General features: G+C 44.8%; 1 protein-coding gene across 1 annotated transcript; it reads right to left on the minus strand.

Moving 5' to 3' along the window:
• Positions 1-5,602, minus strand: fscn2a (fascin actin-bundling protein 2a, retinal). Its single transcript, XM_088317570.1, has 5 exons — positions 4,421-5,602; positions 1,188-1,344; positions 799-920; positions 557-724; positions 1-476 (listed from the first exon to the last, which is right to left on the minus strand). Exons 1-5 carry the CDS (start codon positions 5,241-5,243, stop codon positions 271-273), a joined length of 1,476 nt encoding a protein of 491 aa, XP_088173696.1. The 5' UTR covers positions 5,244-5,602; the 3' UTR covers positions 1-270.
• Between the last annotated feature and the right edge of the window lie 10,124 nt (positions 5,603-15,726).

The following is a 15,726-nucleotide window of genomic DNA, read 5'->3' on the forward strand; positions in this document are numbered from 1 at the left end:
TTGGACGCAAAGTACATATTTTGATGAGCTACGATTATTATTTTTTTTTCCTCCTCACGTTGGCAATTATGTGGTCATTTGAAAGACGACACAAAATGAGGAACCGTACACCTTCCTAAATGTCTCAATTTAAAAATGCGTCTGGCTGCTGGTATAAAAACATGAGATGAAAATGTTAGCCAGCCAATCCACTTTGTGTGAGCTGACAGCAGCAGCTTCTTCATCTCATTATCGTCTTGCACCGTGTTAGGACACTGACTTGATGAGGTTTTAGTACTCCCAAAGAGAGGATGCATCAACTGAAGTGCGATCACCCATAAGTGTGCCTCCCTGGTCTCCTCGAAGGTACTTGCCGTTGGAACCCTTGATAGCTATTCGCCCGTGTTCCAGGAACTCCAAGAAAAAATCCTCAGCCTTTTCTCCATCTGAGCACACCAGACCACTACTGGAGACATACCAGAACTTCCCGTTCACACCTGCCGAAACACGTCAGCGGAGTTAAATTAGTGTTGACGCTGATTTATTAATCGTTAAGCAGATTTCCTCAAACACTGACTTCTAACATTGTAGGCTCCGTCGTTGAATATCAGTGAGAAAATGTCGTAGACCGATCGGTTGGCGTCTAGAGTGTTGGAGTTCTTGTGGTGACACACAAAGCCATTCTCGCCACGAAGGATGAGCATGGGTCGGTTGATGAGCTTCATCAGGAACAATTCATCTTCCCCTTCAGAAGCCAGACAAAGTGTCGCGTACCTTGCAATGCCGTTAAAAAAAAAACAAAAACAAAAAAACACTTACCTGCAGCATCGCTCACTGCTGAGAGCTGCCCGTTCTTCTTTGTGCACATATACTTGCCGTTGCTTGCCTTGAGAGCCACCCTGTGTCCTCGCCACTCGATATCAAACATTGTATTGATCTCTCTGGCGAGGGGAAAAAAAAAACATACAGCTATGACCAGTGAAATGAAATGTCAAGTGCTCAAATGCTCGTAATGATCTTCCCAATGTAGTCAAAATACACCATTAGTTGGTTCAAGGATTGTGCTTGTCCACTCGGGCGTTTATTTTTTCAAGCTTCCGATGTCATCAGTCATCACGGATAAAAGCCCTCACGACGAATCGAAGCGGTCGGCGTCGGGAACGAGTCCTCCACAAAAAATGAAAAGGGACCTCTGAAAATCTACTTACGCTTCGGATGCCGTGGACTGGATCTCCCCGTGCGTCACAAGAGTCCAGTAGGACCCCCCGTTTGTCCTGAACATGGACTTTTTGCTCTTCTTGTCAATTTCCATCTGGAAAGTCTCCATGTCCGTCTCCACATCCTGATTGGCTGAAATGCTCACACCTGGAATCAAGAGAGGGACGAGAATAGCCATCGTGTTTCGTCCCCACACTTGCATCAAGTGTTGCTTGTTCTTGAGAGAACATCATTGCATCTCCTCCAAAGTGTGGTCGCAGACACACCTTGCGTTCGCATCCTGCACATGCCAGACTGTCAGTTGTTCTTTCTGTCATTGATTTTTTTTAAACTTTTGGCAGACGTCGTCTGTCTTGCTACAGCATTAAAACATCAGTAGAGAATGTTGCATCATTTTTTTCTGCTGTACCACAATAACGTGTAATTGCACATCCACTCCAGTAGTTGGCAGTGGTGGCCCGTTGTGTGCAGCGAATATTAACTCTACGGTATAGGTTTGTTTTGCAACAAAAATGCTATTATTCATCGTTGCGGAGGAGAGTGGGTGGGTGAATTGTTTTCATCTTGCTTGGTGGGGGCATAAGTGAAAATAATTGAGAGGCACTGCTGTAAATAATGTCTTTATAGACACTTTCCTGTCGGTCAGCCGTTGCCCCTGGGAGAGGGGGGGGGGCGCCTCAATTGCAGCCAATCCAATGTTATATACTTAAGCCTCATGAATTAGCTCTGTCTGGTTGGGTGTGTCAGGTGGTGGGGAACACACTCACAGACGCGTATAACTGAACGGTGTCTGCTGCAGGTCAAATTAGATGCCACAGAAATATCCTCCAACCTCTCGCTTAAGCTTGTTACAACCCTAATCCTCCACAGTCACCCCCCCCTCCGCCCTTCCTGCTCATTCGCTTGCTGTAATTCCCTGAGTGGTGAAATGCAAATCTTCGCTGCAGGGCCCACTAAGCTGCTTTCGGTGCCCTGTTCTTAAAAAACGTGAAACTGCCACAAGGGCCGACACGACACTTTCAAATGTTGGTCGTCGCCTGATGAATTAGATGGCAACATGAACGGAAATCTACTGCAGTTAAGATGCTCTTCGGTGATGCTGTCAGTTGTTGTCATTGAGTTGAAACCTTGCGAAGGAACGCGTCCTTCCATATTATGTGCACGAGTAATTTTTACAGGAGAAGCGACCGCATCACGTCGAGCAGGCTGACATGTGCTTTATTTCACAAGGCTCAGCTGTAATTATTTGCGTGTTGTAGATCCGAGAACAGAGAACCCCTCCTCGGTGGATGACCGTAAAGAACGAGTAGCGTCAAGGTTTTCGTTATTGACCCATAGAGGACAATTTTGTCACGGCATCATTTCCTGGCGGTGTCATCTTCACTGAGGACGCAGCTGAGATGACAAAGCCCATTACCACAATTACCTCCTCGGTATGGCTGATGACCATTCAGGGGCACGCACGCAAGATAAACTCGGCTTTCTATCATTCGTTATGGCTTCTTAATGTTGCTGGCTTGATTTTGACGGATGTGATTCAACTGTCAGGGTTGAATTAGCTCCGTGATTGGCTGGCGACCAGTCCAGAATGCGCCCTGCCGGGGATAGGCCTCACACAAGCTCGAAGCAGGTGCGGAAAAGCGTCAGAGAAGAACATTTGTGTTTGCATTCATTTTGTGGACTGGCACCAGACCCGTTTTCCTGCACTTTGTTGTCAAGACCACCTGCTTTGCTTTTCTATCAAATTAATAAAGCTCTTACAATTTTTCGTAAATGGCTAAATTAAAATGGAGTGTAATTGTGTATATGGCAGAACCGCAAACCTTAATTACATCGCATTAACCACAGGCTGTAAAGAATATCGAGTAGCGGGAAGAAAAGGGAGAATTGTAGCTGAGTGGACTGTAGAATCAATTGTAAGAACGGCTGTGAGAAAAAAAAAAAGATTTGTACAATAACTACAAAATGTATTGCTCATCCTGAACATTAAAGTTTAGCGGAACAAATAATTTGGAACGGAACATAAAAGTATTATTTTCTTGAAATGTTGTTACATTCCATCTTGTATGGCATTAGGAACATTCAACATTAGCTCCCACTGTCGGTTGTTTACAACATTTACAGATTCTATGAGGGATGTCAATGGCGATAAACTAAATGTACTCCCCATAACATTTTCAGATGAAAAAAAACAAATGCCGTGCACTAATGTTTTCATCACCATTCGCTTCCATAAATCCACCTTTTTGTCCGGCTTTCCTTCCCATGATTTATGTTTTAATTAATTTTTATGTACTGCGTGTGACTAATTATCGTCATGTCAATAGAATCCTCGTGCTTTTTCATGCAGACTTGAACACAAAACAGCTTAAATCGAATGAATGCAGAGCCCCGTCGGAGCAAATGTTTTGGAAAGTACCACAATTCTGTTTCCAACATATTCCTTTTTTGTTTATTCCTCAGTGAATTATGCCTTGTTTCTTATTGTTAATGTGGAACACTTCATATATTTGGGGGCCGTTTCTGCAGCTTACATCGAAAAAAAGCTTGCCAAAAAAAAAAAAAAAAAAAAGACAGTAGGCTTTTGTTTTGGGATTGTGCCTGAAGTTGTGGTCTTGGAACTCAGATTACAACAGGATTGGATTTTTTCTTATAGTGGGATCATTGTGTCATAAATTTCAACGTTTCACTCTTATAGTTACGTGTAGTTGCATTTTGATTTTGGTTAAGCCGAGGATTATTTTATAATTGATTGTTGAGGTTTTTTTTTTTTTTTTGAATGCAGGCCCCACTTTGAAAATCGTAAAGTGAATATGCTGCGTAAGTGTGGTCGTAAAATAATCAATGTTCATTCAACCACAAAATCCAGTGAATCCTTTGAAGTGTCATCTCTGAAATATAAATTCAGTTTTGTTGGAATCCCCCCAATTGTTTGCTTGGTTCAAGCTACTCCTGTCCTATCCTGACATTTTAATGAAAGCTGACATTAAAAAAAAAAACAGCTAAGTGTGTGCGTGGGTGGGGGTCCACTGGTTCACCCCCCATAAAAATATCAACTTAAGACTTGTATTTCTTTCTTTTAATGTGAAGAGTGAGTTTCCGGCAGTAATGTTGCACTTAATTGCCACTTCCTGTGAGTTTCACTTTCGGGTGTTACATTGCAACTGCTACGTGTCGTGTTCGGTGCTGCCAGGCAGGAACGATGTGTCGTTCGTTGATTTACCTTGCTTGACGGAGACAAATCGTTTATTGGCAGCTTGAAAAACGACTTGCGGGTGACTTTCCTCAAGGTCGAAGAGCTCGTCTTTCCCCGGCTTGGAGCTTCGGCCAGATCGCAGCGTTCCCGTGGGACCCACTGGGGTCAGATATTTGCCATCGCAGTCCTTGAAGGCGAGCTTGCCCGATTTCAGCTCCAGCGTGAAGCTCGTCGTATTGGTGTTCTCCCTCACTAGTTTTCCGTCATTACTGAGAAAACGGCTGTCGCAGGTTTTCAGGCTGTACTTGCCGTCTTGGTACACCAAGGTGACCAAAGAGTCCACCCCCCAGGGGATGTTGCTGTCCACTGAGATCTCTCCGTCAGAAGCGGACAGGTGGGCGTAGCGTTTCCGTGCCACACTGAGCAGACTGGCCTGAGGGTGCAACGCCAAATGGACGGCCCACAGCTCCTGTTCCGCAATCACCTGGGCAAAGCAGGACAGGTAGTCGGCTGAGCCGCCAAAGTAACGCAGGTAAGGTTCGGATTGCAGCGCCCAACGACCATCGGACTGCGGCACGATCAGGAACCGGCACTCTGGCTCTGGACTTTCTGCCCCGCATGTGATCTTGCCGTCTTTGTCGGAAGCCAGGTAACGTCCCAAGTGACTGCGGAGGAACACCACCTGGCCGTCGTGCTCGTCCTGCTCCAAGGTCCAGATCTGCTTCTTCTTCATACTGGTGCCTGAAGCGTTCACCTTGAATCCAAAGGTCTCTGCTGTTAGGTAGCGGTTTTCATAGTTGATGAGCCCAAACTGGAGCTTCAGGGCTCTGTTAATTCCGTTTGTGGGCATGTTTGACCAAGCCACACGATGAAACTCCAACAAAAAAAGAATGCAAAAAAGGAAAGGAAGAAACCAAGCAAGATGTTCAAAAAGGAATATCAAAAACTGTTTTCCCACGTCTCTAAGTCATAGATAGGGTCGACTTATCCCCCTCGATGGGTTGTTGAGTGCTCCTTCTGGTTGCCTGTCACTTTCTCTCGCCGGAGCACTTGTGCAGACACTCGCTCTCAGTTCCTTAGTGAGTTGGGATTAAAATCAGCAGGACAAAGCACCTCAATCCAACAAGCTGCTGACGTCACATACTGGTTCACCAACTGCAAATCTCTCCTACTCACTCTTCCTGCCCGTCAGGACAACTCACTCGCTGCCCCTTCAAGCATTTCACCTTTCGTGTCAATGAGTAGATCTTGTCTTATACATTTAAATAATTGTTGTTGTTTTTTTTTTTGTGTTTTTTTTTAAATAAAATTTTCTCAAGACGAGGTTTGCTTTACCTCAACTGCCGTCTTCTTGCGGACTTTTGAAGGCCTCTGCCCCTTTCGGCCTCGTCAGGTGTTAGGACTTCCACGAGTTTGTCTTGTCTTCTTATATCTTCTAAGTAGTTTTTCTTCTCTTTTTTAAGACAATGAGGTCAACTTGCAGAGGTTAACCAAAAACTGGTTCTGGTGTCGCAAGGCCAGAGGCGTTACAACGGTTCTGCTTATTCACCGTTCGTCATGGTCGTGCTTCGCTAATTCACCCTCCTCCCGTCACGCGATTTTCGGCGAGGAGTTCGAACCTTTTGGCGTCCATCGCAAGTTTGGCCGGTTTAATAATATCTTATCTTGCGTTCCGAAAATTCAAAGTGGCTTGTCAACAGGTTAATTTAACTTAACGAAGCGCTACAGTTAAACACTGCTGCTGAATCCGCCATCTCGCCGGAACTGGGAATACAAACTTCTGGCGAGAACCAATGATAAACAGGACTTAAAAACTCCTGAAAAAGTTGACATTGAAACTTGTCGAGGTAAACCAATAACCTCCTTTTCTTACAAAAAGCAAAACCAAATTATTTGACGAAATCTTTCATTTACAATCTATTCTTCAAACTCTTCATCAGTCATCGCATTTTCTTAAGGATGTCGCTCTCTTTGTCTGTGCTGCAACGCCATAACTGCTCGGATTATCCTTGCTTAGATTTGCTGGTGAGCCACAGCCTAAGTGGAAAATGCCCAATCAGGAGAGGTGCTTACTCACTATCACTTCTGTCCCTTGTGATCGCCTTTTTATACACTCGTTCCAATATTGAGTACTTATCGATGAGGCTTTCAATCTTCAAGACTTGAATTCAAAAGCAAAGTCCTCTTAGCTCAAGGTAATACAAAGGTTTCTTTATCAGCCACCTGCTGTTTCAGCAAGCCTATACAGCATGGCGGAATGCTAAGTCTTCAGTTTGTGGGCTTAGCCAAGAAGAATTTGAATAGCACATATTTGAATGCACGCACCTCGCCTATTTGCCTTCGCTGCGCTTTCACCTCGGTGGATTGTCAACTTTATTTTACAAATCCGTTGAAATCCTTTCTCCGCTGTTCTGTCAGCCATCATTTGATCATAAAAGGACGCGACTGCATGGATGTCCTTCGTCACCGTGCACGTCAAGGACAACCTTTTGTTGGAGCTTTATCAGCCTCTTGTACTCTTTCCTGGTTCTTCACAGTCTGGAGGGTGACGTCAAGCCAAGGAGAGTCTTATGATGTCTTTCGAGTAGCAACCCTTCTAAGCTGGGGTCACCAACATTTTTGAAACTGAGAGCTGGGTACTGTGAACATCGGCCAGTTGAATGCACACGTCTGAAATAACACGTTTGCGTGGATCAGGTCATACCCATTTTTTTTGTCTATGCGGTACCCCCTGTGTGATACTCCCTGTGCTCACTGGATGGCAGCATTGCAATTGTTATACACCCTCCCACTGAAACGGATAAACTTCCTTACTAGAGTTTTAAAGACATTGGCTACGTACAAAACTTGGTGCTGAAGAGGTTTCGCTGGGTCTTGCTAAAACAATTTGGAGTTTGGGGGAATTCCAGTCATCTTGACGATTAAACCTCGTATTTGTTTGACAGACTGAAATTTTGTTGAACTGCAGTGATGGTCTGCTGGACCTTTAAAATGAACTCCAAAAGCTCACGCTATACTTCTAGCTAGTTTTTTTTTTTCTTAAGTAAGTATGACTGACACAAGAGGTATTTTCAGTTCGGTTGCGTTTGGAAGAGAGTGAGCCAAGGGAGTGATTGCAGCCGGGATTAAGCAGCGGTGGCTAAATACATGCGCTGCAGATGGCAGTGTTGACCAACGAATTTGTCACAGCCTTTTCACGCACGTCTGCTTTGGCTGAACTGCTGACAAATGAAAAGCATTTCCTAAGATGAATGTTTTTCCATTTTCTCATCGGTCCTCAGGGAATTCCTCGCCTGGTTGAACACAAAGCGAAAAGCTGATTTAATTTGTTTGTGTTTAAGGACAGGGAACAACCCCGGTCCATTTGTCTCTGAATAGGGCAATATTTAAAACTGTGTACGAAAAGCATTCATTGAGACACGCTGCGGTTCGTGTCGTGTTATCTCCAGCTGACGATGACGCTAATATTCAGCTAATGAGGCCAGCCTTTGCCTTGTCCTTCTGGCGCCCCCTCTTCCTTGCACATGGAGGTTGCCTGGCACTCCGGGAACCTCCCAAGCAATTACCTTACATCATGTTTACGGTGGCGTTGTCGTGCTCGGTGGCCATTAGATGCCAGATTGCGAATTGTGGCTCAAATGTCTTTTAAGTTGCTCTGTGATTGAATGGCAACCACTCCAGGTTGTACCCTGCTTCTCATCCAAAGTCAGGTAGGCTGGACCGTGGACAGTGCACAGTAAGTGGTAGAACATGGATGGATACTTTTGAGTTTTTTTGTCTCTGGATTTGTCCTAGAGGCTAAATCTGACATTTTGCTTAAAAAATAGCCCTCTCTGTTCGCTGTCAAATACACTGATTGAAAGTAAAGTATAGAGGGGGGGGGGGCATTGGTCACTTGCAAACACACACCGACGTACATTTACACACTGCCTATACATGTGCTCACACAAAGTCGAGGTCTCCCCTGAGGCCGTGAGCATGGATTAATGTGCCCGGTACGATTATTTCATTTGTAACTGTCCTGGGCCTTTCTCTGATAAGACCATTTTTCAAGATGTCATCCATTAGCACCTTTCCACGGCATCTAATAGCCCGCTCCGTTTAAAGGGCCAGACGGCAACCGATTGTATTGCGAAGAAGAGTCAAAGTTGTCAAGTGGCACAATGAACTCGATCTAATCGCAAAAGACTTAAGGTGCAAATGCTTTGTTTGAATAATTGCAAAAAGCGATGATGCATGTAATGCCATGACATCACGCGCATTAGAAAGCGTGCCTTTGCCAACTCTGATGGGCTAATTTCCAGCCTGAAACCAATTAAATATAATAGCGCTTTCCAAATGATTGCGTTGAAGCAAATAAAACAGTTTTCCAACGTGGCTTTTCTTTCAAATGGGTTCTCCAAATCACACCAGGACATTATAATAGGCACGCCGACTGTTAATGTCCCCCATTCAGATGTCTTCTCCCCAAAAAATGTCCCTTGGTTGGTCTCCTGCGGCTCTTTGGGACCCTCCGGCTGCCCCCTCTAAAACCAGCCAAGGAAAACGGGCCATGAGACACGCCGTAAAAGGAAAACATAAAACGGCTACATTGGCTGGGAATCTCCTTCCTCAGCAGCTTGCTGCTCACTGACCTCATTAATCCAGGTGCTCATTCATCTCGTGGATGAACCTCCCTCGGACCGTTAACGTCTCAGCCCCACTGTGTTTTCCCGGCCCCCGATCCCAACCCAGCCCATCGTCTGCTCGCTCACCGCCGCTCTAGCCGCCGTAATTGGGACTTCACCAATGAGCCGAGCATGCTTGGCCATATAAATGAGCCTCGGTAAATGTCAAGCCTTTTAATTCTCGCTTGTAATTGCACATTTGTTTTGTTGGCTGTCATTTGTTTTCAGAAGCAGCCAAACTTGTTAAATCCCCTCGCTCCTGCCTTCCTCTTTCTTTGTGAGTGAAGACACGGCAGTGGGGGAAACAAATGGCCGTACACCACCATGACAAATTCTGTTTTACAAAGTGGACATTCCAAATTCAACCTGAGTCCATTTCAAGTTTTGTTTTGTTTTTGATATTTTAGCATTGATAATAAAAACTGTCTCAATTTATTTTTAGTAAAAAAAACAAAACAAAACAAAAAGACTGTCAAACAGCAACATGATACAAATGCGTGTTGATGTTCTTGTAATTTATAGTTAGGATTAAGCATGTTTTCTCAATGTCACCAAATAAGGCATTTCTATTTCATGTTCAAATGAGAATGGGCTCGGTCTTGAATCGTACATTTCGCCACACTGTTTTGACCTTCAGAAATGTACCTTTTGTTGTCAGTCATCTGCTCAGAAACTATGAATTCATAATTCAAGGCTGCCAACTGTTGTTGTCGAGCTTTTCACAGCAGGCCAGTTCTCGCGAGGGTGAAGTTGCGCGAACAGCAGAGCTGACGTTAATGTCACCCTTCCACTGTGTGCCTCTGACCGCTGGGCTAATATGCGTTTTCATCCTCGGCCTTTCTGACAATTTCCTCCCTGTGTCCCGCAAAGAGAATGGTGTTGTAAATCACATTGGCTAATTGTGCGTGCAAAAAAAAAAAAAAAGAAATGCCGCTTTGTATGCCTTGCTCCAAAGTCTAGGCTGATGTGCGCGTAATTTATGTGCAAACACATACGGCGTGCCTCTACATGTTGCTTGGGCCATTTAATGGTTACACATGAACTCTACCAAACATACTTTGCGCTGTAGTTCCCCGTCTTCACGTTTTACCGCATTCCCGCACGGAGAGATTGTAACAGTGAGTGATTTCCATGAGCACAAGTGAATGAATACAGTGGACTGGTGATACAGTGCATTGCAACCCCCCACCACACCCCCATCCCGCCCTCCTCTTCTGATTTGAACGCTTCAGCTGGTCTGTGGTTCCGTCAGACAGGTCATAAGGGCAAAGAGGTTTGTTTAGCATCCGTGCCGAAGCTGTTGGGAAAACAGACGGTGGGAAGCCGTCATTGTAGTCCTTGATGTATGGAGGTTGAAATGCACATTGCATCCCATTCGACTTCAAGCCTGACTCTTAAAATCAGGGGTCCTCAATCCTGTTCCGATTAGGCTGGTGTCCTATCTGTTTTCCAAGTCTCCCTGCTGCAACACACCTGATTCAAACCATCAGATAATCAGCAAGGTCTTCAGAAGCTAGATAACAATTCAGATCATCTGAATCAGGTGTGTTTCAACAGGCAGCACACCGGACCTCGAGGAACAGGGTTGAAGACCCCTGCTTAAAATATCGATAAAGCAGTCCGGGCCACGGTGGCTGCAGGCTAACACCAGAAGGAATAAAATGGAGAACGCCGTGCGAGTATTATTTTGCAACAGATTCAAGCAGTCTGCCTCCATGAACAAATACGCAGCGAGATGCCATTTGTCCCAACACTCCCCTCAAACAAACTACTGATGGTTGTCTGAACAAATTGAACACATTTGTTTCATTGGGGAAATTTTCACGGAGCAGCTGGGGACATGTCTCCGTCCCCCTGTTGTCTCTCATTCAGCCCCCGCCCTAAATGTGGCTTGCGTGTTTACAACAGGAAGTGCCTGGCGCCATCTCACTTGGCATTGGTGGGTAGCGACTTGGCGGCTGCTTGAAGCCCAACATCATTCCCAGTCTCTGTATCGGTTTCGCTGTAATTCGTGAGCTACTGAGAGACATCCATACTGTAATAATGGTCTCTTTTTTTGTGTGTGTGTGTGTTGAAGATTCCATCTGTTTTTCATTACGTCCTGGCACACCAAAAGCCATTGGACAATTGAGCTGTAACTCCTATATTTGTTAATGTGCCCCAGGTTCCAAGTTGATATTGGGGCGAACAGCCGGTTGGCAAAGATTCTCAATTGTTGTATGATGAATGCTTGTAAAGTGCCAAGTAAAGGTAGTCCGGTCGATTTTGAGCCCGATTCACCCGTTCCAACCAAAGTTAGAAACAGCCAAATTCTTGAATGGCTTTTAGATCTTTTGAAGTCATGTTTTTCAGGAGTAACAACAATGATCATATATCTTAAACATATTCAAGAAATCTAGATGTTTGGGCTCTCGACATTGCTGTTGCATGATCGGCATAGCGCTAGCTTCTGGACGAGCAGTCCAATGGCACGCTGTCGAAGTGCTAAGCCTGCCGTGGCAGTTTGTACCGGATAAGCTTTTATTTCCTTGAGCATGCACCACCTGTCAGCAAGAAACGCAAGTGTGTATGGATTTGGATTGGAGTGTGTTTACATACTAGTGTTCGGCCGTTACAAGCGTGTCAAACGCTTTGACCACCAGTTCAAGCCACGTGCTGTTCTATATCAACTGCAAGGGTCGGCACTCTTACTAAGGAGTCTCTAGATGGTGTAATTGGATTCCAAAAGCGGTGGGGCCGTGTATATGCTCGTTTTCATGAGTGTACATGCAACTTTCCCAAGGGGGCTACCTGATCCTATTACATTATCCGGAGCACATCAAAGGGTTAAGAGTTGTCTGCTTCTATAGTCATTAAGCCCTATCTTAGCCACGGTAAATCAACGCTGGGCTGGCAGCAGCTGCTCTGATCACCTATTAAAACTTCCATAATGTGCCGTGCGTTCGGAGTGGGCCCTGTAAGCCGACACTGAACGTTGGACCGCAGATGAAGGCCGGCTGGAGCGTCTGATCTGGTTCCTATGGTCCGGAGAGCAAAGGAAGTCCAGAAATGATAGAAAAGGCTGGCGATTAAGTGTCTTGACCGTGTGCTAGATGGAAGCTGTACTGTATTTGTATTTATATCTCAAGACACCATGCGATACAATGTTATCTATCGTTTTAAATCTTTAAGCCGAAATACAGTACCTCCTAAGCTTGCCCTTTACTCAGTGAAGGAATGTTTGCAGCTGAGGCTGTTGTAATAAATCATGTGGAAATGTGCCTGAAAGCTAATACGAATTGGACTAGAACCCAAATGTTTTGCCAAATAATTTAATGACATGCTTAATGATAGTCCCTCATTAATACCAGAGGTCACCGGTTTATTGGCCTTCGTACGGTCAAAATATGACCCACTGCAACCAGACAGCACATTAGCCACTTACACGCGTTAGTTAAATTTCATCTGTTTTACTACCTAGAGCCATTATTATGCTGAATTGGACCATACGCAAGTAATTGGCCAGGATTAAGGCCAGAATTCCAGCTAGAACTCCTTTTAATTTGTACTAATTTCAAACAAGTTGGTTAGTTCTGTCATTGTGTAAATGAACCTACGGCGTCAAATCTTTGAAGGTAACGGCAGATGAATGCATCCCATTTAGCATTTAGTTTCCTGCTGTCCACGTCAGTTCAGTTTGCAGCAGCGGGGCTGATCACGGGCCCCCGTTTGGTCTCGATGCGCTCCGGAACATTGTGTGGAAATCAATCGCCGGCCCGGTTAGTTGGTCAACAGTCAGCCCCCACCTGAAGTGTGCACTCAGGAAGCCTGGTCTCCATGGAGACACAAACAGTGCACAAGACGACCCTCAGGTGAATTCACAGTTTGCCTCCGCTGACTGAATTGGTCCATTTAGCTTTCATTTTCTTTCTTGTCCACATCTCTTTTTTTCTCTTTTCTTGCCTGTGACCCCTACTGTTTAGCCGCAGGCTTTGAGACCGCCTTCTCTTTCTCTGTGTTTCATTCACTCACCCTGGCTCGGTGTCTCCCCCACTGACAGGTTGCTTAAATTCAAGAGAGGATATAAGACGGAATTGGTTTTCTGTACGGAACCGTTATCACACGAGAGGCTTTGGGATTGGCCTCTGGCAAGGTTGCAGAGGTGTGTCACTTGATCTCATAGTGTTGCCCGTGCATGCTGTGCTCTTCGCACTGTCCTATTTTGTCCTCACATGTATAATCTTCTTTTCAGCACCTCGCGTCACTATTGAAGCGAACATGCATTTATAGGGTACACTTGATGCTTGATGAGTTTGTTTGGAATTTCGCTCCAATGGATTTGTTTGAAGAAATAGCGCAGTGTCTCCAAAATGTCTGATCAAAGCCTGGTTTAGCAGCCCAGGGGCTTCAACTCATGTTAATAAGTTGTCCAAGTGCCAGTCACAAGGCTTATGAACACCTTGTATCCCGAGAGATTGTGTATTTTTAAAAGTTATAGTGGCAGCGCATCTAGTGAGAAACACAGATGTGTTCTTTTGCCAACTGTCGGCAAAGGTTTTTTAGATTCAGCTCGAGCTGATACTTTTTAACATGCAGAAGTGTCTCATCCATCCATTTATTTATTTATTTTTTTATACCCGTCATTCTGTCCGGGGTCGTTGGGAGCTGGAGCTTGTCCCAGCTGACTTTGGACGAAAGGCGGACGACACGTAGTTGTGAGGATAACATATGTGCAAGTCACAGGTAAGTCTTAAGTCATAACCTTCAAGTCTCAAGTGCCTGTGGGAAAAAAAAAATCTAGTCAAGTTGAGTTGCCAACAAATTTAAAGGAAGTCGAGTGGAGTCATGACATGTCGTCATAAGTGTAGAATTAATCAAATTGGAGACTCAAGTCCAAGTCATGTGACTCGTGTGTGTGTGTGTGACTTGGAGCCGAATAGCGCTTCAAGTTGTATCTTAGGAATGCACGATACCTATTACTCTCGTATCTGGTTTTCATATTTCTCCAACAACATAAAGTATTTATCCTCAAAGTCCCATATCTGGCCTGCCGAGTCAGTGGCTGTTGCATACTAATTTATGCACCGTTTCTTGTCCTCGTCGCCACATCGCCTTGCAGCAATCCACGGGCTGCCTGGGGGCTGTTTGGTGGCCTTTTGGCCACGTTTGCTGTCGCCTGACTCAGCACCAGCTGCGCGAACCAACAGGAAAAACAAAACCGTAAAAAAAAAAAAAATCAACCTCACAAGAATTTTATGTTGTTGCCCAAAATAGCTCATGAATTTTTTTCATTATTTGACCAAGGGACATGTATGTAAAAGAGACAAAAATCTTACTTGATGTCTCTTGTCTCTCTATCTCTTGTATATCGTGATGGTTAGAATTTTGTTTTATGGATGACTTCACTCTGCAAAGGAGCGTGCAATATCGTACTGTTGTGCACATTATGAGCTCAGGGTGACAATAGCATGTCATGCATGAGTACAGCCAGGGTGAGCGAAGCTCCTTGTAACTGGTAATGTGTGCAGCTAAAGTTAACAAATATTCTAAAAAAAAGAATTAAAAAATACTTCATCAAAAGCAGAACTTGGTCAATTTTCATCGTAGTTTGACAAGCATCTCTGGCAGCTTCCCTGTCTGACTCTTTATCCTGAATTCTCTGTGTGTGGCGTTGCTGGAGACGATGCGCTTTATGACTTTTGCGTCCGTGCCAGCGAAGGCAGGCAATCATCGCGGTGGCAGTGGTAATGGCTGTCGACGAGAGCCGTGCGGCAGAGCATTGTGGTTGAAGCGCCCGCTCTCGCTTTAATGGAACAGCTGTTTGGAGCACGGCGCACCAGAGCGAGTGAGCGCCGAGTAAATAGCAGAGAAGAGCAATGTAAACAGTGATGAGATGGCGAGAGTTACTTCCCCCGCGCTCGTGAAAGGGGGTAAACACCCGAGGGAGCGCGACGAGGTTTGGGGTTGTCAACACGACATCGCAAAAAACACCACACACACAGAGAAGTAGGTGACACGGTAATCGCCAGCGTTGATTCCATTTCCAGATGGAAGTGGTAGTTTTCAAATTACGACTCGCGCCGTATGAGTACATCACCTTTTGCAGAGAGCGAACGATTGAAGCGCCTGCAAAATGGCGACGGTCTTGGATGCTGTTCCATTTAAGCACTGTAGGTGTCTTGTTGTTTAATAAATGTGTTTTGTTTTTTTCAACAAATGAATATCAGCTTCAAATATCAGTTATCAGCCTCCAGGACTACTAATAATCGGTATCGGCCCTGAAAAAAGCATATCGGTCCATCACTAGTAGAAAGTCAAAGCTAGTTTAGCGCTCATGGAATTGGGACGAACTGAACTTGACTGGACATTTTAGTTGTCGTAGTCCAAAAGAACACTTTAGGTGTCAGGAGCATTTTGGATTAAATTGTTGCCAAGCGTCAAAACAAATCCATTCATGCACTTAAAACGTTAAAGCAAAATAATGTAGAGTCAAAGTTAAGCGTTGACTTGTTTTCAACTGTTGTCGACTCTCAGGAAAAATCAAGAAAACGTTTCAGCCAACTGCGGACTGAAGGGAATCCAAAAAATGCAGTCATATGTTTTCCTTATCGGATAGAAAACTTGAAAAGACAGACACCAAAGCGCTTCTTCATATGACCTGAGCTAACCTTTGGCGTAAACGGCGTT

Source organism: Idiotropiscis lumnitzeri, chromosome 15 (assembly GCF_059441095.1).
Source record: "Idiotropiscis lumnitzeri isolate Australia: NSW breed Sydney's pygmy pipehorse chromosome 15, RoL_Ilum_1.0, whole genome shotgun sequence".
NCBI classification, from domain to species: domain Eukaryota; kingdom Metazoa; phylum Chordata; class Actinopteri; order Syngnathiformes; family Syngnathidae; genus Idiotropiscis; species Idiotropiscis lumnitzeri.